Source organism: Ambystoma mexicanum, chromosome 10, assembly GCF_040938575.1.
Source record: "Ambystoma mexicanum isolate Mex_15411 chromosome 10, UKY_AmexF1_1, whole genome shotgun sequence".
Classification (NCBI taxonomy): Eukaryota; Metazoa; Chordata; class Amphibia; order Caudata; family Ambystomatidae; genus Ambystoma; species Ambystoma mexicanum.
Genome location: NC_090932.1, coordinates 922,268,469 through 922,282,178, shown reverse-complemented (window position 1 = coordinate 922,282,178; position 13,710 = coordinate 922,268,469). Strand labels below are relative to the sequence as shown.

Below are 13,710 nucleotides of genomic sequence, written 5' to 3'. Positions count from 1 at the left end.
AATGGATGCGGTTTAGTATGACGCCCGCCCTGCCATCCTCGTATCTGTAAAGCAGTAACTCCACACATAACTCTAGTCTTCAATGTACAAGCACCTCCTGTTAGTCATTCCTCTGTAAAGCTCTCAAACGCCAGTGGAGCTAGGCCAGTGCAATATCAAATTCCTAAAATAAACAGCTCTCTGCTCTGCTATCTAGCATGCCCTGACCTGACCTGCTGCCAGTCTCCATGGGCACACTGATGAGTAATGGATGCCCACTATGAGTAAATGGCACCACTGCACCCCTGGGGTCTATTGGAGGGGAATAGTATTACACCACTGCATTTAGTTTTAATTAAAGCATTGCATTATTTATTTTTCATCCCTGCACACGCAAATTATGAACTACTGAACACTATGCGTATTGTAGCATCATTCCTTCGTTCTTTAATGCTTTTCGGAGTGCTAAAATTGTTATTTTGTGTAAAGTTTTTTACTCTGTTACACCTGAGTATCCTGCAGCCCAGTATTTATTAAAATATCACTTTTTTGATGTGTTGTACTTTATTTTAATTGTTTGCTTAGCCTCTTGTTATGCTTTCTCAGTGCCTTTTCTTTATTTTTTTAGGAGTCAGAAGGAGGCCTATATGTGTGCATGAGTACTTTCTTGGGATTTGGAAGGGAACATGTGGAAAGGCACTACCGAAAGACAGGACAGTGCGTCTATATGCATCTCAAGAGATACCCGAAACTGGTGAGAATAGTTTTTACCTTCTATATTGTCTACACCAATCAGTTTTGCTTTGGTTCATGTGTGTTTGCAAACACTTATGAGCAGTGATCCCTCGGAGAAGGAAATCTGGTGATCCCTCCATTGGTCCCTTAACCCTGTGCTTACCATAAATCTATAACACTACACATTGCCTCACTAACACACATTTTGCAAGAGGGGCACTCCTTTCCATGACACAAACAACTACTGATGAGTTTTAAAACGGGACACGTGACATGTAGGAGGAACACCTAAACATTCCTGGCATCGCCTGTCTTCCTAAATCTTGGGGAATCTATACAGGTGTGTTGTTTGTCAGTTTGAGCAGCTTTGTTGGGACTTATCAGTGTTAACTGCTGTATTACAAGACCTCTGTTCTTCCAAGTGCATTATTGGTATGGACATTTTGAGGGAAGATTGCAAGTCACAAACCCTGAGATTCAGGCGCATGACGCTTTGCGAAATAGATGGTTCTGCAAACCTTGGAGAAGTGGAATGCTTTCTTGAGCGGGAAATGTCTTCAGGACTGGTCTGTAATGTGTAAAACAAGTTTCATGTTTTCCATTACTTTGCTTCCTCTTCCCAAGCTACACAAAATGTTCCAGATCACTCTAGAGGTGTAGTCTTTAATAACCTGCTGGTCAGGATTCCAATGCTTTTGATCTATTTACTCATACCGCTGCTTTTCCAAATTTCATACATCCCTGGTGTGAGTTGCATGTAGAGCTTTGTGTTGGGTGATTGTGGTCACCCCAAATACACATTGAAGTGCTCTCACAGATGACCTTACTATCTCCCGGAGTGTCCAGGAAGATTAAAGGGTATTTATTTCTCTAAGCAACCAATTGTTTAAATATGAGCCGACTGGCCGATGATAATACAAGTAGATTGTTTGGTATTAGGATTGGCAGATGGATACATTTTAGATAGGCGGATCTGTTCAATGGAATGCACCAGGCTGGAAAGGGGGACTGGCTCGATAAGGACCGTCCCGTTCTTACTCATCCAGTGCAGTTAATTCCCTCCCTAGACCAGGCATCCCTCAACTTCAGGATGGTCTCTAGAGGTTGGTAATCCCTACTGTCTAAGGTCCTTTCTGGCTGGGCGTGGTGCCCTTAGGTGCAAACGCCTGTCTAGTCAGCTTAAGAGCAATGTCATCGCTGCTATATGTGATGTAATGCAAGGGTTTTATTCCTTCTAGAAAATATGGCTCCAATTGGTCATATCCTGTGCTCTGATATTTGTGAGGGGTCTGAAATGTGTGGCAGACAACTTTTTGAAGACTTTTCAAAATATGCCATTTTATTTCATTCAAAAGGGTTTGATAAACACCTCACTGTCCCTAACATAACATAGGATTCCCTACCTATAAAATAAACTAAAGAAAACACTTCCCTAATGCTTACACATACAAAAAACTTAACAAGATAATGCATAGCTGTTTAAACATAACAAAGATGAACATCAGTCTGTAAAACTTGGTAATTATTCCACCTTGCAATCTGGATGAATTCCCCTTCCCCGGATTCAATCAGGATCTGTCATTGATTCAAAGGGATAAGGAAAACTGGTAGCACAATGCAGTTCAAATAAAGTTCCTCTTTCCTGGTAATTCTTCCACGTGTGAATAACAAACAGTTCAGACATTTTCCATAAGTCTTTTGCCGCGCCACTGGTGGTAGAGTCCCAAACAACAACTTATTGTCTACAAACCGGTATACATTCCACAATGTATAAATGTAAACAAAAATACTTCTGTCAGAATGATTGTGCAATAGTTCACAATGCACTCTCATCACTGATTACTTCTTTGCAACAAAAGGATGTACTTCCATAGTGCATTTTATGCCAACAAAAATACTTTGGTCAGGATGATTCTGCAATAGTTTGCAATGCACTCTCATCAATAATGTTGATTAGCCAAGATAATTCTACCACATTTAATTGCAAGCTTTGGTAGTCTTGACACTTCTTCAACACGTTATAGTAATACCACAGTACTTGAAAGAGTTCCGCCTGGTCTACTCACCTGCCAGGCCTATACTACAAAAGTCCTTTTTCCCTGGTGTACTCTCCGGCCAGGATAATATGAAACTACTACTAATACTTCTATGGCACAGTTCTGCTTTGTACAATGTATAAAGTCTTAACACTTTACACAAGTTCAATATTGACGACTTCTTGTGGGAAAGCGTGAGACACATTGATGCTGTTTGTTCCACACTTTTAATTGCCACATGCAATGCAGGTTATTCCCCTTTCCTCCTGAACAACTTCTGTCAGAAGGGTAGCCTTCCTGTCATTCTTGTTCTCCCACTGTAGCTTTAACCGAGTATTGATAATGGGTTTCTCCCACTCTGCTCTTATTTGGTTAAGGCAATGGTTGTTTTGGTCAGTTCTTTCTATTGCCCCTGTTTCTCTTTTACAATAGGCTACACACACAATTGTTACTTAACTACCCCCTTTGCCCTTGGCAATGCTGATTCTCTTCAACTAGATTCACTATTGCCTTCGTTTGGCTTTGGCAATATTGGTTGGCTTTGGGTTTTAGAAATAATGCCCTTGGATGTTGTTGGCAATTGTTCTGACCTTTTAGATTTACAATGGTTTTGCCACTTCTTCCCCTTAGTATCAATGTGCCATTCAAAAAGAATATCTTAGTTTTCACCAGTTTGATTCATACAGAATGTACTTTTCTGCCACTTAGTTTTCTTTTAATTAGTTTGGTATTGAAAAGGCTCGCTTTTGGCTAACAGGCGATAATGGTGCGCTCCTGGGTCACAGTATTCAAGTGAACTCGCCAGGGTTGGCTTGTGCGTCTGCTCGTTCCGCTGCCGGTGGGCTCTCTGCTTCTTCTGCTTCAGACGGACTGGAAAACTGCCTTGCTCAGTTTTGTTTGTGCCGCGCCTTTTGAAATTGGAGCATTCTTTGCTCTTCAGGCTGTCAGGTACTCACCTGCCACCCATGCCTTTTCTGCTTTAGGCAGAGCATTCCCACGTTATGCTTCCCACTGCACAATCTCTGCAAGCATGATTCTTGGGGGGGAGGGGTTGTGGGGGGTGGAGCTTTTCCATAAAACGCTTCCCCCTCCGCAAACTCTGCTAACAGAGTCCCTGCAGGGAGATACCCTCACAGAACAGCACCCACGTGGGAGAAAGCCAACATTTGTGGCGTCTCTGCTTCCCTTCAGCTGCAATCTTGCTGTGGAGTCACAACAAGCACTCCACCTTCCACTACTGCTGCTACGCCTGATGACCTGCATATGAGGGAGCCTTTGATGGCTCTCAGCCCCCTTCAGGTGTGGGTCATTAACCTTAATGAACTGCAGCCTGCAGCTCAAAGCATATGCATCCCTCATCTTTGTCTCATTACTTCTGGCATTGTGGGACTTGAAATCCTCAATGTTCAATTCACTCCTTTTAAAGAAGTAATTGTTACAACTTGGTTTCTTTCCTTAAACCCCTTTTTGAAAGGATTATAATAAGGTTTTACTGCATGGGTTTGCTCTGTAGGGAATTTGACTTCCAGAATCTAATATGAATATTCACAGATTCATCTTTCATATTCCCTTGTTGAACATGAGCGCTTTTACCTTTACAGTTATGCTTAACCTTGGAAATAGGATTTATCCTTCCAATACTGGACTGATCAGAACAATTTTTATCACCATCAGAGCAATTGGCTTTGGGGAAGAAAAGCTTCTTCTGGCAACATGTTATTGTTGCTTCAGCTATTATTGCCTCCTCCTCTTTAGAGGAAGGAAAATGCAGCGTCTATCCCAACGCAGTACTCCCGTTCCCTTGGGGACCTTCTCCTCCCCAGGTGAACCTTCTGGCTAACTTCACCCCCAGGGTTGGGATCAGGTAGCGCTGCCTTCCCCATGCCACCTGGGAGATGACTTTAGGAGGGTCTTTTTAGAGAACTCTGCAGGATTCATCACATGTTCCTCTCCATATGTGTCTCTTTCCCTCTCCCTTATTGCCTCCCCTCCTACTCCACTAACCGTCTCTCTGCACGTTCCCTGACACTTCTTTCTCCATCCCTCTGATATTCCTCTCCCTCTCTTCTGCTTGCCTCCACCCTCCAGTATTACTCACATCTACTCTCCCTTCTTCACACCCCTAATACACTCTCCTCTTTGCACCACTCCTACTCTCCCTTGTCCACACCACTACTAATCTCCTCTCTCTGTACAACCACCACTCACCATAGCCCTCTTCTCACCTCTCACTAGACCCTCTTCTCTATCCATGCCTTAGCACTGTGAGGAGCCAGGAATGAGATGCAGACACAGTGGTTCATAATTTTGGCCATAAACATTTATTAAAGTAAAAGGGGTTTGAACAAATGACTCTCTAGCCCTACTGTAAGAGGTATATCCCTATCTAAAAATAAGACTAAGGATCTGTCTGTTGCCAAGATGTCCAAAGCAAACTGTCCTGTGTCCAAAGTACTATTCTGGCCCTCACATTCTAAACATCAACTTTTTAAGGTAAAAGGGGTAATTATTTTGGCATTGAAAAGTGTATAATTGTTCAAAAAGGAAATGAGTAACTCCATCACAAAAGATCCAGAAGGATAAAGTTCACAGTTCTAGAGGGTAGTTCCCTTCCCCAGGATTTCTTATCACTCTGCTTTATAGTTTTTAAAGATGTCAATTCCTTGTGTTTCTTTTGATCAATAACACAATTGGTATGTAAAACAACTTGACTGTTAGTTTGATACTTGGTGTATTCTTCTTCCAGGTTTCTTCTCCTCTTTCATATTTTACACTTTACCCTGATATATTCTTCTCAGGATCGCCTCATGTGATAAACTCTACACACTGTTCAATTTGACCTTGCCCAGGACACTCTTTTACCAGGGATTTCCTATATGAACACACTTGCAACTTGAATCTGCCTGGTATACTCTCCTACCTGTGCTTTTCTCATGTGAATACTCTTGCAACTTGATTCTGCCTAGTATACTTTCCTGGCAGGGCTTTTCTCGTGTTTCACTTTATACACACTTATTTGTTTGCAAAAGTTCACGAGGTGAGAGTTTTCCCTGTTTCCCCTCAGGCTTTGCTTCCCAGAAATACATTGCACACATTTGTAAACTTGACAGTCTTACATTAATCCCATTTTGCCTCTTTAAGAAATATGGAAATATGTAATCTCTCGTTCTTTCTGATATGCTTTGTTACTACCGAAATTCCCTGGGGTCCCCGGTTCCTTGGGTGGACTCACCTGCTCTCTGTAATGTGTGTTGGGCTTTCCGATGCAAGCCTGCAGCAGATCTTCAGTGTCCTGTTTTATTCTCTCTCCAGGTTTGCCCACTCTGCTCTGTGACGTCTGTGCCCCTCGCATGTCCCACTCGCCTGCTTTAGGTTTCTCTCCACTTGAGCAGCATGGAGGTTGCCGTTCGGTACCTGCGCATGCCAGGAACCCCTCCTTCCCATTCTGGTGTCCTCGCAGCATACCGTCCTGCTCCCCATGGCTTCTTCTGTGAGTCGGTTGGCTCCACTAACCTTGCAGCACCCCAGTGGTCCCTCGGTCACCACTGAGAGTAAAGAGGCTAACACTTGCAAATCTCATTGGACATCTCCTGTTAATCAGGTCAGGCAAAGTCAGGCACTTGACCTTCATCACATACATCTGATACCCATTAGCTCCACCCATGCGGATAAAAGGTGGAACATAGAGACACACTCTGAGCAAGGTGGGAAACGACCAGGAGCAGATCTTCCGGGGGCAAAGGCAAATCCATTGGAGCAGGACGACCGATCGAGGGACCAGAGCGAAGGTTAGGGAAACCCTGAAGATCCCTGTAGGAGGTCGTTGCCTCCGGGAAACCAAGTTGGGGAGGCAAGGCCAAGCCTGTGGTATTAATCTTGACGAGAAAGGAATGCACACAATCAGTGAGGTGGCGAAAGACATGAAAGGCTGGTTTGTGTCAAGGAAAGATTGAAGCTGCAACAGTGTATTTTACGATTGAAGGTTCCGCGTGTGCTGATGAGACACGAAAGAAAGCAAACGAGTAGTGAACTTTAAAAGTTACCGATAACTGTGAAGCCAGTGATAGAGTAGTGGAGTGGTCTGGCGAAAGGAAATGGCCCACTCGAAAGTCTTCACAAAATGTTTGATGTCTTGTTATAAAGTGATAAATCGAATGAACTATGAAAGGCCCTATGGTAAAGATTAATCCAGTTGAAAGGGGAAGTTAAAAGATAATTGCTTTAAGAGAAAGATTTCTTTGAACCTTTCTGATTGTTATGGAACTACCAAGACCAAGAGACACTGGGGCAAATAACATAAGGGAGGGCTGAATTAAAAGTCAAAGTGGTCCTGCAGAGGTCTGTGGAAAAGGTCTTGCACATTCGAAGGTCTTCGACATCAGTGAAAGCTCTGAGCCCGACTGAGGTAGACCAGGAACAGGAAATACGTTGGGGAAAGGGAGCCCCTATCGAAGGTCAATGAAGCTTGGGGATAGGAACCACTGCAAGTGCTGTGATTGCAGGGTCCGAGCCCGACAGAGGGAGACCTACGTGAACTGTTGATGTCTTGAGAGGTCCGAGCCCGACAGAGGGAGACCTACGTGAACTTTTGTTGAACTGGCAATAAGTGACTTTAACTTGGAAGGCCAAGTTGGCCTATACCTATGTTTTCAACTGCCTTTTTAAAAAAAATAACCTGAGGCAGAGTGTGTCATCCTGTCTATAGGGCCCACCTTACTTCGTGCTGTCCAATGTGGGGAGGAGAGCTGACACCTTGATCCTTTATGGTATAACACTGATTTTCCTTTTCATACACCTTATGGGGCAGACATTAGGTTTTGTTAGTATAGGCCACTTTGATTTGACATTTACTGACTAAGACTGTGTTTTCATTATTATTTGTTGGTAGAGACTACTTCCATCATAGCTATAGGGCAAAGTAGGAGTTCAGTGTCATACTTGCCATACCATGCCTCCCTTAAATCTGGGATCATCTAGTCGGGTGTTGGGTGTCTTATTTTTGTTTGCCAGGGACATTTGCAGTCTATTTCCTGGCTCTTCCTGATTCTGTTCTCCTGGATCCAGTCTAGGTTTTCCCAGTTGCTCCAAGCTGCACTGTGGGAGCTTGAGTTCTGAAATAGAAAGGAGAAGGCTGGTGAGAAAATGGACTGGAAGGTATTGGGTGATAGTGGTACCAGTGATGACATTTGTGGCACATGGGTGGTGAGGGGAGAGAGGGGTTCAGGGATTGCTCTCCCAGTGCCTGCTCCCTGCACCTGGAACATGGCTAGCTCTGGCTTTTGGCCTGGTGACACTCAAGCCTCAGATGGACAGGTGCACAGGGTACTTGCCCGACCCCCTTTAAAGGGTCATGACCAAGACTGTCACAGTGCCCAGCATTCTAATCTGGGAGAATCTGTCTAAAAAACGTGAGCGTTTAGCCGTGCGTAATTGTGGATTAAAGAGGTTATGGCACTTTATGCCAGCACCTCCCCATGACCCTTTTTTAATATTTGTTTAAATCCTGAAGGAAAAAATTATATTATACTAGCAAAAAGTACCCTTTCTCCGAAAGGGTTCTGTGGACAGACATGACGACCTTCATCAGTTGTTGAAAATCAATGATCCTGTAGGTTGTTGTTTGATTCGCTTATCGCTTCATGTGCTTTGTACTGTGAAGGAAACTGCACCGATAATGGGCATGTGTGGCTGGCTCACATACCCCAGAACAGGAGTTGGGGGAGGCGAGAGCTGGTGTCCTGCTGCATACTGGGATCCACTATGCTCCCTGCCCACCTGTTGCCTCACCCTTGTGTGGTGCATTGCAGTGCAAATGTCCCAGAAACCCTCTGGGGTTGACGACCGGTCCTTCTACGACCACATTGATGATTCACCGATTTCAGGAAACCGTCTCATGTGTGATGGTGCTGAAATCCGGGGAAAGGGGTGGGGTGTCCAAATGTTATGTAGCCAGTAATGTCCAGGAGGGTCCTAACGGGTAACTATGCAAAACATGGTGCAAAGTGGTGAAACAGTGTGGAATTATATATGGAACAACGTTTTGCCACAAACCAAGCCACCCTGAGATTTTTTTCACTTTTATAATATAGATTACTTCTGCTATGCATGGCATCACTGTAACTATGACCTCGATGGAAAATAAAATTGTGCAGATAGCAGTTTTAATTGAGCAGGAGTGTGGGAGCCCCTCTACTGAGAACGAACATGGTTTAAATAACCTGTTCTATGGAGGGTCAACAGCTAGGTTTTAGCTCACTGCAAATAGGATAAATACATATCAGGCTGGTCCCTCCCACGTGGTTGTAGACCCTCCTGAGTGGAAACAATTTCTTAGCACGGATTATTTGAACCATTTCCGTTCTCAGAAGAGGGGCTACCACACTTGTTAAACCAGTTATAATTGGGTTCTGTCACAAACCCCTCCTCAAACATTAAAGTAGTTTGATTATTAGAACAGCACACTGCCAGTGCAGGACAACCAACTATAGAATTTTTTTAGATAAAGGCTGAAACCAGAGAGTAGATAAAGAGCCCGAGAAGAAAGTACACATAATTACTCTGAGTTGATGGAAATACACCAATAGGATTGTTGCCAAGTGTGAATTCAGGACTTTTATTAAGGGACACTTGTTTTGTTAGAATCTCATGGGAGGCTCCTTTTCAAGGAAAGGTAGAACTCTTTACATTTTGTTTCCGAAGATATCATTTAAATTGTTTCAGAAGGAAAAAGTAAAACAGGTAGGCCAAAACCTTGTAATAACTATGATCACATGTTTATATAGCAATTAAAACTAGAATCCTCTCAATTTTACGTGTTGCAATAATACCTGTTTTCATTACCCAACCCAGTGGTACTCTATTAACCTCAAAAAGATGAAGGGCCAGGTTAACTCTATTATCATTCCAACCAGTGACTGAAAGCTTCTCACAGAACACTGCAGTGATTCCTTGGCTCACTGAGCTCTTATGACCATGGAGAGTTTACAGAATGTTGGTTCCAACTTATTTTGAGAGACAATACTTTGGAAAGGGTTTCTTCAATCTTTCACTCCAGTACTATTTAAGAACCACTTCAAAGTAGCCGTCAAGCTATCTCAGTAGACTGAATGCCTGTTGCATAGATCTTGTTTTAATCTTCATGCCGCAGACTGTAAATTCATGTGCGCTGTATAAATGATCAGCATCAGTTAAAATACAGGACCTTTGCTTAAAAGGAATCAGCAGTGAAGTTGCTGCATTATTACTGCCGTTTCCTTGTGGACAAATATCTAAACTGGTCCTATTATGAGGTCCAAAGATCCAGTTAAATGTATCAATAGATGCCTAAATGAAAAATGGTGATGTCTACTATAAATTGTATAAGTCCTCATTCAGGTGTTCCAGTATTTCACGCACAGCCTAACATTCGAACCTCATTTAATAATCCTTTGAGAAGGTCAGCAATGTTTGGTTAGCATTTTGGTCCGGTCACTGTCGTTGTACTCCATCACTTCTTTGCTACTTTTCGTAGCTGTTCTATACATCTGAAAATATTTCCTCAAGCCATTACAGTTTTTGAATATTTATGTGATGCAGATCTGCTTAAAAATGAATGTACCGAAGATGCAAAAAGTAATGTAGCACAGTATGGACTATTAAGGTGGTCACATTTTTCTTACTACAAAACCATTAATAAATCGACATTACGGGGGGTGGCTATGGGTGGGAAGCCGTGTTACTTAAACTTGACTTTTGAGAATTCATTGCTACCCAGGTTTATTCTCTATGGAAACGGGCTGTTTTGGATACAGTATCATATTGTATGTCTGCATGCATTTTTAGCTTCAAAACATTTTTTAAATAAAAACCAGATGCCCAACTCTGTAGCTTGGGAAGACGTGTAGCTAATTGGTTTAGTCGACTAAAGAGATGGTTTAAGCGGTTATTGCAATGAAAGTATAGCCTGTGCACAATAATGATTCTATAACCAAGGTAGAGATGTACAGATAACTACAGGAGGAGAGCCCAAGCAGATGCAACTGTAGAATGGGTTGCTGTAATGCACAAAGTGATTTTATGAATAACATTGTGAAATATCATTGCCAATATTCATTAATCCTAGGGACACGTGCAATGTCTGTTGAAAGCTATGTTGATGATCAAACGCATGCATAGAAAAAAAGGAATTTTCTTGTTGGAGCATGCTACTCCCACCCTGAATTATTGCAGTCTGTACTATCCAACAATGATTGCCTAAATTGAGTGCATAGCGATTCAGTTATCGAAGTGATGCTATTTGTAGGCAGCTGTAAGCATGGGTTTAAACTGCTGTCAGATGTCTCTTCTTTTGATATATATCTGCAAAGTATTTCATGAAATTCCTCTGTGAAGTGGTTGTACAAGAATGGTTAAAACCGGAATGCGTGACCCCACGAGCACCACCTGAACCAACAACCATAAGCCATTTGTAGTAAGATGTGTTTTGCAAGAGAATTATGACATTGCCCAATTCTGTTTATAACTTGTAGTGGTCATTCAGAAACACCCCCCTGTCTGTGAGTAGGCTGGATACATAAACATGGATTGTTAGCTTAGATTGTCAAACTAGATTTGTATTTATCAAAGTGTGATGAATAGAAAGCAGGATTTCTGTAAAAGGTCTTGGTACTTGAAATACTCTTCTCCGATTACTCTGCTGGGGGAAGGGTTAAGCACAAGAAAATTAATGGCCACCAGAAGCCTATGCAAGAAGAAACAAATCCTCCAGTTTCAGCCTCATTTGAGTGCTGTCTAATAAAAACTGCTGAAAAAACTACTGGAGTCTGGATATTCTTCAGGCTATCTGTGGCATTAAGCATCATGGCCACACCCCCTTGACAGCTTTTAGGTGGAGGTGGATGGTGTGAGAAACCAAAGGGTGTCTCGCCCGCTAGTGCTCGGGGACTTGTCAACCAGGTGGCCAGGACACGGCCATCGCTTTTGGATCCAGTTCCTGGGGTGGGAGGATCACTTGGGTGAGGGGTCTTCAGGGAGTAGGGGTGAGGCAGCCGATGGTGAGACGTGGTATTCCCCCCTATTTTGTTTATTGAACCCATCCTATTTTTAGGATTCTCAGAGGTCCCAACTCCCCCCTCCCCCTTTTACACCAACACTGGGCCGAGGAAGAGGGTGACTGAGAGTAATATTAACTTTCACACATTGTACTAGATATGTCCCGCTAATCGGGTCGGACAAAGTAAGGCATTTGATTCTAAGTGCATATACCTGATACCAATTAGTTCTCCTCACATATAAAAGGCAGAACCTAGAGACACACTCTGAACAAGGTGGAGCACGAGTATGAGCAGGGCTTCCGGGACAAAGGCAAACCTACTGGAGCAGAGCGACGGACCAAGAGACGAGAGCAGCGGGTCAGAAACCCCAAGAGGTCCCTACCGTAGGTCGTTACCTTTGACAGGCCGCAAAAGACACAGAGAGAAGGCCAGATTCTGTGAGCAAAGACTGCATTGTACAAGCAAAGACTGCATTCTGTTCCAAGGACGCTAGCAACACTGCCCGGGTGAACGGCAGAGTTGGGAAGGCACGGCCAAGCCTGTGGTACTAACCTTGACTTGTGAATTGGAAATCGCAAAACCAAGAAAGAGACGCACACAGCCGGTGGGTTGGCAAGTAACCTGAGAGACCAGTGTGTGTTAAAGTTTGAACCAGCAACATTATATCGCCAGTGAAGGCTGCATGCGTGTGGATGAGACTCGAAGAAAGGCAGACCCATGACTGAATTTTGAAGTAAAAAACAGTGGCGAAATCAGCGATAAGAAGTAACCGAGTGGTCCGGTGAAAGGAAGTAGTCCACTCAAAAGTGTCTGTGAAAAGTATGTTGTTTGAAGCGATAAAGCGAATGAATAGCAAAACATTAACTCCTATAGAAGGGGAGAGTGAAAGTTAAACCGTGAACTTTGAGTCGAAGTGGTCCTGCAGTGGTCTGTAAAAAACAAAAACACGCACATTTGAAAGTCTTCGACATCCGAAAGTGGTCAGAGCCCGACAGCGGGAGACCCAAAGTATAATAAGCTTCGGGAAGGGAGCAGCCTTGCAAGTTTGTGTTGAACTTTGTCGTGATAGGTCTGAGCTAGACAGAGGGGGACCTACGTGACCTCTGTGGTGAAAGGTCTGAGCCTGACAGAGGGGGACCATTGTGAACTTTTTGGTTGAAACATTATTTTGGAAGTCAGAAAAAGAGACTTTAATGTGGAAGGCCAGGCGGGCCTCGATCTACGTTTTGGAATTGTTTATTGTGTTGGAAACCAAACCAGAGTGTGTCATGCTGCCTACAGGGGAACCCCGCAATCCCGTATATTCATTTGAACACTTATTTTTCCTTTTGCATAGGTTTCTCCTTTTTACACTTTTTGTACAAGAGATGGGGCAGGCAATAGGTTTCGTTAACATAGGCCTTTTCGATTTGATGGATTGATGGATTCCACTAGGACGGTGTGATTTATTATTTGTCAAGACTACTCCCATTTTAGTTCTAGGCCAAAGTAGGAGTTTCTCCAGCCCCAACAATTTCAATAAAGGTTTTACAAATTGTACCCATTGTGTCAGTGTCATACTTGTGATACCATGTCTTCCCTACAGTGGGCAACTAGTTGGTCTTTACAGAATAAAAACCTCCTACGGGAGGGTAAAAAGTAAATCTGCATCCAGTGCAAAAAATTGTGGATCCACAAAATCAAACACTTGAGGAGTTTTGTCTAGGCTAGAAGAGTAACAAAGGAGGAGGGAGAAGGAACATGGAGGTGCGGCACCAGTCAGCGGAATAGACTCTATATAAAATCCTGCAGGCATCCATTTAACTAGAGGGAGCTTGTTTACTTCCTTCAGCACAGTGAATTTTAAAGGCACACTGTGGTCTTATAACTTTCAGAAGACTGTCATGTCTTTAGAAGTTAATTCTAAAGACATGCAAGTCTTCTGAAAG

The 13,710-nt window shown here is 43.2% G+C and overlaps 1 protein-coding gene across 2 annotated transcripts in view; it reads left to right on the top strand.

Moving 5' to 3' along the window:
* USP13 (ubiquitin specific peptidase 13) overlaps nucleotides 1-13,710 on the top strand; it is a 748,772-nt gene that overhangs the window by 97,340 nt on the left and 637,722 nt on the right. For both annotated transcript variants that reach the window (XM_069618675.1, XM_069618676.1), the window contains exon 2: nucleotides 608-733. In XM_069618675.1, the coding sequence (XP_069474776.1) occupies nucleotides 608-733 (126 nt within the window). The remainder of the gene's footprint in view (nucleotides 1-607; nucleotides 734-13,710) is intronic.